At 45.7% G+C, this 13,105-nt stretch overlaps 4 protein-coding genes across 4 annotated transcripts; 1 reads left to right on the top strand and 3 right to left on the bottom strand.

Annotated features, from left to right (window-relative positions):
• Positions 1-45: 45 nt before the first annotated feature.
• On the bottom strand, positions 46-498 carry LOC120700305 (probable E3 ubiquitin-protein ligase ATL45). The gene has a single exon (XM_039984533.1). The coding sequence runs from the start codon at positions 496-498 to the stop codon at positions 46-48; it is 453 nt and encodes a 150-aa protein (XP_039840467.1).
• A 371-nt stretch (positions 499-869) lies between these two features.
• LOC120700304 (RING finger protein 215-like) lies at positions 870-1,295 on the top strand. Its single transcript, XM_039984532.1, has one exon. The coding sequence runs from the start codon at positions 870-872 to the stop codon at positions 1,293-1,295; it is 426 nt and encodes a 141-aa protein (XP_039840466.1).
• Positions 1,296-1,743: 448 nt separating this feature from the next.
• On the bottom strand, positions 1,744-2,166 carry LOC120700302 (E3 ubiquitin-protein ligase RNF167-like). Its single transcript, XM_039984531.1, has one exon. It carries the CDS (start codon positions 2,164-2,166, stop codon positions 1,744-1,746), a length of 423 nt encoding a protein of 140 aa, XP_039840465.1.
• An 8,264-nt stretch (positions 2,167-10,430) lies between these two features.
• Positions 10,431-12,868, bottom strand: LOC120696534 (glutathione S-transferase T3-like). The gene is made up of 3 exons (XM_039979481.1): positions 12,471-12,868; positions 11,317-11,848; positions 10,431-11,223 (listed from the first exon to the last, which is right to left on the bottom strand). The coding sequence occupies exons 2-3, from the start codon at positions 11,743-11,745 to the stop codon at positions 10,606-10,608; spliced, it is 1,047 nt and encodes a 348-aa protein (XP_039835415.1). The 5' UTR covers positions 11,746-11,848; positions 12,471-12,868; the 3' UTR covers positions 10,431-10,605.
• Between the last annotated feature and the right edge of the window lie 237 nt (positions 12,869-13,105).

Genomic DNA, 13,105 nt, shown 5'->3' with positions numbered 1-13,105 from the left:
ACTTCCCGATTAGTACTTGAAATTTAGAAATTCACAAAAATTGAGCTACACCGCGTTCTCTGCGGCGTTGACTAGGTTGGGCTGCCGTGGTGGTGGGTGTGGGTGTGCCGGCACGCCTACCGTGGCCCTGCATAGCGGGCAGGTGTTCTTCTTGCGCAGCCACCTGGCGACGCAGGGCTTGTGGAACATGTGGGTGCAGCCGGGCAGGACGCTGCAGGCCTCGCCGGCCTCGTAGGGCGTGACGCAGATGACGCACGAGTCCCTGTCGTCTCCGCCGGCGTCAGGTAGCTCCTGGTACGCCACGTCCGGGATGCTCTGGAGCAGGTCCTCGATGAACGGCGGCGGCGGCGCCTTGCCGAAGCGCCGCCCAAGATATGTGATGGCGTGGTGGAGGATGACGACGAGCGCCGTGAGGGCAACGGCCAGCACGACGAGGAAAGAGCAGACGAGCAAGCCCCAGGCGATCCAATCGGAGAAAGCGCCCCAGTCCATCATCATCGTGATGGTGATCGATCGTCCTCGATCAGATTAACTAAGCTAGCTGCCGATTTATTAGGAGAGGAGTTTATTATGTTATTATTAGGATCGGTCTTGGATTCGGACTGGATCCCTCCCACCCCACGGCGATTCCGATTCAGCAAAACTCGCTCTCGGACTCCATTATATTACGAGCTCAGATAGATACTCCGATCCGGCCAGCAAGCATTGCATCATCAAGGCAAGAAAGAAGAGAGAAGATGTCAAGCAGGTGATCTGATGGATCGATGATCAGTAGTTGAGTGGGTCTTCCTTGCGCTGCTGCAAGAAGCAATAGTAGTCGAGTGCTTGTATTATATATGTCGTCGATCATCATGGTTGGTCCATCGGTGATGGACGCCTGCTTGCTTGCTCTCTTCGTCATCGCAGCAGTGCTTGTCATCATCTGCTTGTTGTGCTGCACGAACAATCATAATCAAGACCAGCAGCAGGCGAACGCCCGGCTGCCGGAGGAGATAGACGCGCACACCAAATCCATCGCCATCGCCTTGCTGAACCGCGTCACGTATCCTCGCCGCCGTAACGCCGCCGGCGGCGGTGATCCTGATCCATCAGCAGCAGAAACACTAGTAGCAGAGGACTGCGCGATTTGCCTGGGCCCGTTTGAGGACGGCGACCTGTGCAGCATCATGCCAGTCTGCCGCCACGAGTTCCACAGGGACTGCATCGTCAACTGGTTATTAATGGCCAACAACAACACATGTCCCCTGTGCAGGGCTCAACTGCAATGGTCGGCTGTTGCTGAAAACATGGTGTAGATAGATATGCGTCGAGGTCGAACCATACATTATTATTATTTTTGTACTATGTATAATGAACCGGTTGATGATCATACTACTACTTCATTTTAGTCGGTCGGGACTAGATCGATCTCCAACTGTTATCTTAATCCCTTTGGTCTCTGCCTATCTGCTGCTTCTTAATTGAATTAGAAGCTTAACCGATTCTCATTCAAGCCGTTGCTTTTTTATATCTTGCTACAATCACAACAGCATTGTATTATTCGTCGAGGCACGTTTTTATTTGTGGACACACACACACAAATGATGCAATTACAATAATATAATAAAAAAAGTGAAGACTAACATGATTTTCTTTCAGAATAATAGAGCTGCTGCTGTACTAGTGTGCAAGGTGTCAGCATCAATTTTTCTTCTTTCTTTGGTAATAAAATAAAAGAAAACACAAATTAATGAAAGAATAGAGCTACACCATGTCCTCTGCCGTGCTAATACGTCGTTCTTCTTCTGCTGCTGCTGGCGCGAGTAGCAGGGTTGCTCTACAGATTGGGCAGGTTGGGTTGCCTTGACGCAGCCACTTGCGCATGCATTGTCTGTGGAACATGTGAGCGCATCCTGGCATGACGAGGCACCTCTCGCCGCGCTCGTACTCCTCGATGCAGATCACGCACGACGACGGCGACACATCATTATCGGGCAGCGGGTGGTACGGGATGTCGGGTATGGTGTCCAGCAGGCGCTCGCCGGCGAGCTTGCTGCGCCAGCGTTGGATGGCGGCCAGCGCCTCGGAGATTAGTAAGATTGCTATCGCAAGAAGAGAACCGTAGATGAGGCCCTGGCCAAAATACCACACGGCCATCATCAGCCACTCCCCTGCTGCTGCTTCCATGGCGGCCTGCCGGCCGGCGGATCGAAGTTTTCTTTTGTGTGGTTGCGATCGATATGACGATCATAAATAAGTAGCTACTAGTTAGTAGTAGTAGTACTACTACTACTATAAATAAGTCTGAGGAAGCTAGCTAGGCAAGCACAACCCGATCGATGGAGTATGTATGTGTTTCGGATAGGCAAGGACGATCCAAATCACCACTGCCAGCCTATGTCCGATTCCAACATATATCAATCAAGATACTTTTTTGAATATAAGGCAATCAAGATACTTATACTACTATATTTTTTTTCTGAGAAACACTTATACTACTATAAGTAATATATAGCAGTAAGTACATAGTACATCATTGTATTGTGGGCTGGATTGGGCCTATTTTGAGTACTTTGGGCCAGGCCACCATAAATAACTAGATGCGCATGTCCATGTATGCATGTACAACAACAATTTGTGATCACCCTCGCTCTTTTAGGCGATCAGTCAACTACTGATCGACTAGTAAGGTGCCCGTGCTAACGTTACGGCTAAATTTCAGATGTACACCAAACAACATATTAGATCACAGTTACCACATGTCACAATCAAATTAATGACAGCTTGTACAAGCAGACATAAAACTGGTTTGTTCTTCATACATATCAACATAGCAGTCATCAAGTAAATATATTACACATTTTTGGATATTTAGCAAAACCGAGATCTAATTGTTCACATAGGCATTGAAAGCACTTCCTCCTCTTGAGGCCTTGATACAACACAGGAAGTAGCTCTGAAACTTGTTCCCTCACTACGTCAACAAATTTTGGATCAGTACAATGGTGCAGATTAGTGTTATGTGCAAAAATAACTGAGTAATATTTGAGGAATATAGCCAAAGCGTATAGTGATGCAGCAACGCTATTTCAGTCTTCCAAAAAAATGCAATTTCAGAGTTCAGAGCAACAATAAAACACATGATTTGCTGATATTTTTACATCATGGTTAAAACTTTGAACAAAAGAACTCTTATAAAATGTTAATTATGATCAACCTTATACAGAAACCAATTAATCTCGTACAATCCCAAGGATCAGAATTGCATTATCCCACAAACTTGCATTAGTTAACATTCTGAAAAGATCACACAGCGAGTGCTAATTCATCATCCAACAATCAGAACCCTCTCAATGAGACTTAATGCTATCGGCTTCGCCACATTCGAAATCTCAACCTTCTGCTTTGGATGCCCATTATAAGAACTACAAGATCTGCTACAAAAATTCAAACAAAAAAATCTGAAAGATTATAGCAAGACTGAGTTAAAATGAACTGAAAGAGCATATAGGCCCCTAGTGGGTTTTGGAGTATTGATTGACAACACGATTAAAGGACTAACTTATTTGCATGAGATCATGAGCAGGTATTTAATTAAGTAATGGGTACTAAATGAGATGGCTCATGTGTTGCAAGCAAGTGTGTTTATCCCATTGGTAAAATGTGTATGTGACAAGCAAAACAAGAAAAGAAAAATAGAGCAATGTATTCATGGTTGATATAAAAGCTCTAATATGCGAAGGCTTGTTTCGGTTTAAAATGGGATTTAAAGTGACAAATAAAGGTTTTGTGAATGAGATGTGATATGCTTATGCATAATCACAAATATGGAAGATCTTGTCACATGTGATAAATGGTTATTAACTAAAGAAGCAAGCAAGGCAAAAGAGAATGAGACATGAGTTGATCCATATATAATGTCTCAAATTGGAAAGTTTGCATATAAGAGTGAATTGAGAATTCGAATTGACAATGAAGATTTCATGCATGACACAAATCAATATGAGTTCAAGATGGACGGCTAGGATAAAGTTAGAGGACCGAGAGGCGTGTTTCAAGAGGCTACGCAAAGCGACGGCTTGGGGGGAGCAAAGAAACCGATACGGGTCAAAGGCCGGAGATCCTAGAGTCATGGAGAGCTCTATGTTGAAGAGTGTCATTATTCAAGTAAAGAAAGTGACTTGTGAATCAAGTTGGATTTCACTCCTATGCAAATCAAAGATTCAAAGTCACTAGCTCAAAGCGGGTATGCTCAAAGAATGAAGATGTTGATGCCCTCAAAGTATTGAAGAATGGACGGCATGATCAAAATGTGAAGCTCAAGTTGTGATTGTGGAAATTGTATATTTCATTTATATACTTGAGTATAGGTATGCCGTACTATCAAGAGGGATGCAACATCAGTAGGTTTAGACAATACTAAAAGTGCTCAAATAGTCCCTAGAGAGAATAGCCAAAGTGAGAGAGTGCTAACTGCAGAAAACAGTGAGGGATCGGTCTGACCGGTCCAAGGGACCGGTCTGACCGGTCTGAGCAGGGTGAGCCTCCAATGGCTAGTTTTCAAAATAGACCGGTCTGACCGGTCTAACACTGACAGGGCAACGGCTAGTTTTGTTAGAAGGGGTATTTATACCCCATGACTTCACCCATTCGTAAGTGCTGATGCTAGAACATTTCAGAACATCTTGAGAGCCTTGTGAGCACTTGGAGAGTCCTCCCCAACCTCTCTTTGTGAGAGTTGCTTGATTCAAGGTGAATCTTTAAGTTGGGTTGAGTGAATCCATTCCTTGAGAGCCATTTGAGCAAGAGAGAAACATCCCAAGCTTTGAGCACTTGAGGTTGCGTCGGTCAACTCCATTGAAGCATTTGTTACTCTTGGAGCATCGACTCCTAGACGGCTAGGCGTTGCCGGCTAGCTCCCAAGGTTGTGGTGAGCAGCGGCAAGTTTGTTGCGGCTTCGATCGTGTGCCAAGAGGGCGCATGGTCATATAGTGGAGAAGAGGAGATAGCTTGACCTTGGGGTCACTACGAGCTTCCTCAACGGAGAGTAGGATTCACACGTGGGTGCACGGAGTGAATCCGAACTTCGGTCAAACAAATCACCGTGTCTTCATCGCATCATCTCTATTTCGGTTTTATTTACTTACCTTGCATTTATAGTTTTGAGTTTGAATTGTGCTTCCGCTCGATCTTCTTGGGTGTGCTCTACTTGTGTGTAGGGACTTGTTTATATTGTAGAAATACTCTGCAAGACACATATCCCAAGTTTCTTATAGGTTCAAGCTCGAGAGAGGACTTGTTCCTGCTGACTGGGTTGTCTGCCTGCATAGACTGGTCTAACCGGTCCAGGCAGTCCCAACAGGGATTAAGCACCAAATTTTGAAGAAACACCTATTCACCCCCCCTCTAGGCTACGACATCGCGTGATCAAGATCCTTTCATGAACATAAAACAACTGAGTAAAAACTGCAGACCCAATTATTAGATGCTATGTTCTAGTTAAGTAGTTCATGTACTTTTACTGAATATGCAGCCAAATTTACTGCACACCCAAGCATGACAAGTATCACAGTTGAAGAGCAAAAGCATCCATAGTTTGCATTGGACATAGGCAGGACAGGGAAATATTGCACGTTAAGGTTCAGAATCAAGGGACATTTTGCAAAATATACTGGATTGTCTCAAAGATCAAAAATAGACAAACATAGTTGGATGAAACAAAAATGGCATGCTACTGAATATGCTATTCTTGGACTTTACGATAGATAAGGTTCCATTTTAGAGATTCTTTGACCAGAAAAGATGGCACCAATCAACAAAGCAAAATTATAGCACTGCATTATTGCAGTAAGCCAATAGTAAGCAAGCAAAATGGAATTGGGCCTTTGTTTTTTTTCTAGCTGGCATTGGAAAGAACATGCAAAATGTTTCAGCCAGACACAATGCCAATGGTTCAGACTAATGCTATATTTTCTCTGCAGTACAATGCCAATGGTTCAGACTAATGCTATACCTGGCAAGCTAAATCAGTCTACTTAACATTTCAGCTTTCAGACTAATGCCAATGGTTCAGACTAATGCTATATTTTCTCCGCAGTACAATGCCAATGGTTCAGACTAATGCTACTTGCTTCAGACTGCTGTAGATACAGCAGAAAAAAGATTCCAATTTATGTTCTTATATAACTACAAAGATTAAATAGTATTTGTGTTTGTTATTTGCTTAGTTGCCTGCATTTAGGAAGCACATCCATTTAGAGATGTTCTAACAAAACCATGAAGGACAACTCAGAAATACAACTGTATACACATTGCAATTCCTATTGTAATTTATAAATGGGTATGCAGAGGAAAGCTCTAAGAACAAATTTAGCTAACAAAAAGACATACAAATTACAAAGTCTACTTAAAGTCATCATATGATCGTAAACTTGGAGCGTCACGGCATGGTAGTAAGTCCAGTAAAGAGAAAAAGGACCATGCTTAGTACCTCACAAGATATTTGATCATCAGAGCATATCCACCATGACTTGTTAACATAACAAGACAAAGAACTGGTCTCAGGGGTCTCAGAAAAATATTATCATCATTTGATCATCATGTTGGAGCCTAAGGGCACAAAAGAGCGAAGAAGCTAGAATAATTGGTACCCATAGCTGACAACATCTTCACCATCAGTTGATATACCTCGTAAGTTAAGGATATGGAAAAATTTCATTAGAAGGAAAAGAATATGGCAAAACAAAAAGGCAACAACTGAATATAGAAAGAGCTCATATATGAAGCATTTGAAACCATGAAGGAGAAAGCAGCACGCGGACCTTGTTGAGCGCGATGGGCACGACGCTGGATCCGGAAGCAGAGCAGCCCGAGCGCCGGTAGCAGCCTCGCGCCATCACTCCCTTGCCTGGATCCGGAGGGACAGCAACAGGAAGGCCTCCCTTCTTGCCTCGTGCAGAGTCAATTCAAGCCATTAGGAATCAAAATGGACAAATAAAATCAGTAAAATGAGTGCAGGACATGGATTCGCATCACAGTAAAATCAAGTCCGAGATTGCCAAATGGACAAATTAAATCTGATAAAGAAATCAAGGAGAGAGACATGAGAAGATAGACAACAACGTTAAGGGCAACCTGAGGAGAGACAGCAAGAGCTGCGACCTTGATGCACTCGCACCGGCCCGACCTCTTGGACGTTGCAGCCGTCGTGGCCGAGGGACAGATCAGGGAGGGGTCGGCGCCGAGGAGCAGCGCCGGCACCGAGGTAGGGGATGAGCAGCGCCGACCCGAGGTCAGCGAGGTGGATGGCGGCGTCGGAGTAGATCCACTATGTACTGAGGTCGGAGAAGGCCACGTCGACGTGGATCCAGCCGGCAAGCACGACGCCGGTGCGGAGGCGGCGCCTAGGGTTAGGGTCGGGAGGAGCTCAATGGAGGCGTCGCGAGCGTGGATGGGGTGGCCCCCACCCCTTTCCCTCGCTGGATCTGGAGGGGGAGGAGGGAAGGAGGTGGCCGGAGCGGAGGAGGGCGAGGGGCGGAGCGGCGGAGAGGAGTGAGAGCCGAACCCCCGAGGCAGAGCCCTCCTCGTGCCGACCTCCTCGTCCTCGGTGCCGGCGGCCGCGGAAGCCGAGCCGCCGTAGAAGGACACCGCGTAGCCACGCCGCCGATTGTGGGGCGCGGAAGACGGCGAGGAAGAAGAAGGGTCGCGCGGGAGGCGCGTGATTCCGAGGAGAAAAAGGGAAAAGAGGGGTGTATATGGGAATTGAACCCACAATGGATGGACGGGTAGCGCAGAGGAGGCGGTGGAGCGGGGGCTGGGTGGGCGGGCTTCAACGCGGGGCCAGGCTTCAATGCGTTGAAGCCTGGGTGGGCTGGCCGTCGGATCGGGTAGAAATCGCTGTGAGCCGTAGATCTTCATAAACATGAATTGCTGGGTACAAATTTTGGAGTGCACAAAACCATGGCTCCTCAGCGGAGGCAGATTTTCTGGATGGCCATAGCATGTTTAATCCTTCCTCTTCCTTTTAGGGAGGGATGCACGAATGAAGAAACCAGAACCTACCTGATTGATGATGGCTCGTCGATCGGGACACGTATACGTCATGACCTGTCCTCCTCGGCAAGCAAAGGACAAATATGTGATGTGCCCCTTCTTGTTAATGTTTTGTACATTTGTGTGTACAAATAATAATTAATAAAACAATCGAGAGCTCATCAAGTGCCTGCTCGGCTCTCTACTCGACTGCAGACACCATCACATGGGTCCCACAGGCCCGCGTGCAGTGACTGTACAGTCAACTGCAGAGGAATCCGCTCTCTGCATGTGCCAGGTCGACAGCAGTGTTAGATTTTTCACCACACATATGTAAGACTGTCTCCAGGGGTACCCTCTAAAATCCACCCCCTAAAAAGAATATTCTCCTCCCTCTAAACAGATTCCGCACTCTATATCAAAATCCTCTTCAACAATACACTCCATACCACACCCCCTATACCCCACCATCCAATATTTTATATTTCCCTCTCCAACTAACTCCAACTACCTCTTCCCCCTCAAAACTAAAATAACTTTTTATTAATCAAAATCTGAACAGGAGTACCAATGATAGTCTAGAGTGTAAATATATTTTATGAAAAATAATTAATTAAGATAAGAATCAAATTTACAATTGCATACTTTATGAATTACAGGTAGAAGGCATTGTCGCTTACTCGCTTTGCATCATCGTTATATGCCGTCATGCTGCTTTCACTATGAACATACATGCATCCTTTGCTTTTTTTACATGCACATGGAATATTCACTTTGCTTTTGCTTTTGCTTTTGCTTTTGCTTTTGCTTCTTTGCATGGCACTACGCGGCCTCTATTTAAACATGGTCTTGCATGTTAGAACACACAGACACACAATGGATGGGAGGAACCTCTTGTGGAAATACATTCTGGAGGATGACGACTCAGAGGAAGAGATGCAAGAGATGGAGGAGGGCTTTCAGGAGATGACATTCATGCTCGCGTCCATGGATGCAGAAGGGTCAAGCCGTCAAAGAGGTCTTAGGCTTCCTCGTGAAGTCGTCCCTCGTGATCATAACGATGGGCACAACAGGATATGGGCTGACTACTTCGCGCTGAGACCAGTGTATGGTCCTCAGAAGTTTTGTCGTCGGTAAGCGCCTACGAAATATTAAATGGTACCTTTATGAAGTTGTTAGTCTTATATTTTTCTTCATATGTTGGATCATTTAATTTGTAGGTTCCATATGGCGAGGCATGTATTCTTGAGGCTCGTAAATGCATGCGAAAGAATGAACCCGTACTTCATCCAAACCCCGGACTGCACGGGCCTACTAGGACTGACTTCATTGCAAAAGTGTGTTGCCGCAATTCATATCCTTGCTTACGGTCTCCCAGCTGATGCCATGGACGAGTACGTACGCATCGGGGAGTCAACGGCTATAGAGTCTTTGCGTAATTTCTGTCGAGCGATAATCGACGCATTTGGAGAATACTACCTTCGTGCTCCTAATGAGTCTGATGTAGCTCAGCTCCTTGCTGAAGGGGAGAGGCAGGGATTCCCTGGAAAGCTCAGTAGCATTGATTGTATGCACTGGGAGTGGCGTAATTGTCCCACGGCATGGAAGGGCATGTTCACTGGACGGGGGAAATCACCTACCATGATTTTGGAGGCTGTGGCCTCCAATAACCTATGGATTTGGCATGCATTCTTTGGCATGCTTGGAAGTTGCAACGATATAAATGTGTTGCACCGATCGTCCATCTTCTCACAGTACATGGAGGGAAACACAATCCCTATTAATTTCAGGGTTAACGGCCATGATTATGATATGGGATATTACCTGGCTGATGGTATATATCCTCAATGGCCTGCCTTTGTGAAGAGTGTACGTCAACCCATGGAAGAGAAGAAACGACACTTCTGTAAAGTGCAAGAGGGGGCCAGGAAGGAGATTGAGCGAGCATTCAGTGTACTCCAAGCTAGATGGGCAGTCATTCGTGGTCCAGCGTATGGGTGGGATAGAGAGGCAATACGTGAAATAATGACGGCATGCATAATTATGCATAACATGATTATAGAAGATGAAGGTGAACGCGCAAGGGACACGAACTTTGAGAACATAGGAGTGCAAGCTGATCGTTCTACAGGCATCCTTGCTGATCGCCACGCTTTTGTGCGTGCACATCACAAGCTCCACGATAGTAGAACCCATCATCAGCTTCAAGTCGATCTTATCGAGCACAACTGGCAGCTGCGTGGCGCATCATCAGTGGTGATAAATTAGAACTTTGCATGGTATTTTCCTATCTGCTTCCATGTACCTGTATCGTAGTCGTTATGTATGCCTGTATCAGTACTCATTATATAATTATATCCCTCTCGTTATGTGTCCATGTGTCTGTGCCCATCATATACTCCAAACTACAGATACAACAATAAAACAAATAGTTCTCCAAACTACAGATACAACAATCAAACAAATAGTTCTCCAAACTACAGATATAACAATCAAACAAATAGTTCTCCAAACTACAGATACAACAATCAAACAAATAGTTCTACGTTACAACAAGGAAATAAATGGCGCAGGGCACATAACACATTTTTAAAGTTAAGAAGATGGCGCCAAGTACTTGGCAAGGATCTTGTCTTGCTGAGCCTTATAGAACACCCTAAGAGATGGTTTGCATGTGTCAAGATCAATGTTAAGAATATGTTCCTCCTCGGCCAATAACCTTGATTCATCCACCCTTTCCTCCTTGGCCAACCTCCTAGCTTCTAAAGCCAAACGACGTTCCTCCAACTCCATTTGCCTATCAAGCTTCTCCTTTTCCAGATTGGCCAATTCGGCCATTTGCTTGCTCTTCTCAACCTGCTGCTCCTTCATGAACGAGAACCTATCAGACCACAGATCATGCATTTTAGATACATATTCGGTGGAAGCTGCAGATGCAGATGAGGAGGCACTCTTCTGCTTCTTTGCTTTTGAAGAATCACGGCCAGGTGGCCTCTTGGTCCCGCCACTAGATGGGGTTGACGGTTCAGCTTCAGTGTCTCCTTGGTTGGAGGGAGATGTAACATAGCAGTCATCTTCTTGCTCATTGTTCTTGCCACTTTGGCTCATAACAACAAGGTCTTGCCACTTTGGCTCGTCTTTCAGAATCTTCCAACAATGCATCAACATGAAAGGCTTCTGTGTACTGGCAAACCTAGCAAGGGCCTCTGTAGTCTGCAAGTATATTTAATAAATATTATTAGGACATGCAATACTTTATACAAATCACAACTCATGGTGCAATTCAATTGAACACATGCAACTAACCTTGTCCGCATCAGACATACCACTTGGATTAACATGTAGTATCTGTGTATAGTAGTCAGAAAACTTTGCACACTGCTCCTTGATGTGGTCAAATCTACTGCTCAGTGACTTCAGAGACCGCTCAACGTGTGGCCCTCTATTAGAGTTGTAGCCATTCGTGATCCGGCTCCAGAATCCCTCCCTTCTCTGGCCCGTGTTGATGACGGGGTCTGTGCTGACAGCAACCCACCATTTGGTCAAATGTACATCCTCATCTGCACTAAAATTACTTTGCTTGACTTTGACTTGCTTTTTACCGATGGAGGATGTACAATCCCCTTCATGTCCTTCTATGGACTGTTGCATTACGGCTTCAGTTGGAGGCCTAAAATGAGCCATTCCGTAGCTGTCAAATTGCTGAGGCATGCCGAACTGAGGGTTGGGGTGCATCCACTGCTGCCCAGTGCTGGCATTGGCAGCCGCTTGCTAGGACTGCCGCTCTTCATCGTTGTTGCAACCTTGGTATGCATAACTAATGATATGATCCATGTCCCTAAAATCAGGAGGCCTCTGTTTAATTGTTTGGTCTATTGATTAAATGCTTCAAACAGAACATAGCCAATCTATCACTACTAAGTAATTCAAGAGCAGAACAACTTTGCATCCAAATGTTAGTTACTACATATATCAGGTCTATTCAGATGATAAAAAACTAACAGAACAATAGTAATAGTTTCTATTCAGATGATATCAGGTCTTTCTTTCAGAAACTTTGAGGACTGAACAAGCCGAATGGATTAGCTTGGCTGAGACTGCAAACTGAAGATGCAATCTACCATGTAACAAGTTCCCTATGACTCCAGCCACAAAGTTCAGCAATCCTATAATTTTATTCCTTCATGCTGCATCATGCAAGAGAGTATCCTAATAACTTCAAATAAGAAATCAAAGCTAGGGCCGGTGAGGCGTGCATATGCATGTGTGTAGTCCTGAAAAAAAAGGAGCCTATCATTGCTACTAATCTATTCAAACCATACAATCCATAAATCCATAGGCCATCTTTGAATCATCTTTAGTACAGAATCCTAAAGCGTACAGCAAGTAAAAACATACAATCCATTCAAACCGACACCCATCCAACATCACATCCAAATAGACAAGCATAGGGATTTTACCTTCTCCTTAGTCGCTGGTTCTTCAACGATGAAAATGAATCCCCTGATCCGGATCGGGATCCACGAACCAGCCGAGATGAACGGCGCCTCTTCCCTGACCTGGTTGGGCGGCCTTCTCCTTCTCCTCTTCCTCCACAGGCCCGGTCTTCTAGCCCCCCGCCGCCGGTGTCTGGGAATCTGCTGCACTGGTCCTCCTCCAGATCTGCCGCCCGGGGCGGCACCTCCTCCGATCCGCGCTGTTCCTGGTCGGATCCACCTCCACCTCCCCTTTCCCTGTCGGCCGCCACCTTCCCTGCCCTGCTCATCGCCCGCTCGGCCGGAACTTCAGCACGAGCGCGGGCAACAGCCGCCGGGGGTGGAGAGAGACGGAGAGAGACACGAGAGACGGGGAGAGAGACGATGGAGGACCTGGGAATGTGGAGGGCGACCGGAGGACCCCGAAATATCCAGGCTCGGGTACCGGGTACCGCTGGAGCGGGTACCGGGTCATCCCAGCCTCTATAATTGGGGTCCGGGTCGATTGGAGTGCCCTGTTGTGGACAGTCTAAGCATGGCGAATGAATGAATGAGACGTTTAATTTTTTTTCTCTGTATTGATCCGGATATCTAGAATTTCTCACATCTCTTCTTTTAGA

This window comes from Panicum virgatum, chromosome 3K (assembly GCF_016808335.1).
Source record: "Panicum virgatum strain AP13 chromosome 3K, P.virgatum_v5, whole genome shotgun sequence".
NCBI classification, from domain to species: Eukaryota; Viridiplantae; Streptophyta; class Magnoliopsida; order Poales; family Poaceae; genus Panicum; species Panicum virgatum.
Note: the sequence above shows the minus strand (reverse complement) of the source record. Positions and strands in the feature narration are given on the sequence as shown.

Coding starts and splice junctions, on each gene's coding strand:
- LOC120700305 (XM_039984533.1), bottom strand. CDS start 498: ATGATGATGGACTGGGGCGCTTTCTCCGATTGGATCGCCTGGGGCTTG.
- LOC120700302 (XM_039984531.1), bottom strand. CDS start 2,166: ATGGAAGCAGCAGCAGGGGAGTGGCTGATGATGGCCGTGTGGTATTTT.
- LOC120700304 (XM_039984532.1), top strand. CDS start 870: ATGGACGCCTGCTTGCTTGCTCTCTTCGTCATCGCAGCAGTGCTTGTC.
- LOC120696534 (XM_039979481.1), bottom strand. CDS start 11,745: ATGCACCCCAACCCTCAGTTCGGCATGCCTCAGCAATTTGACAGCTAC. Junction 11,224..11,316: donor GTATGTCTGATGCGGACAAG/GTTAGTTGCATG, acceptor ATATACTTGCAG/ACTACAGAGGCCCTTGCTAG.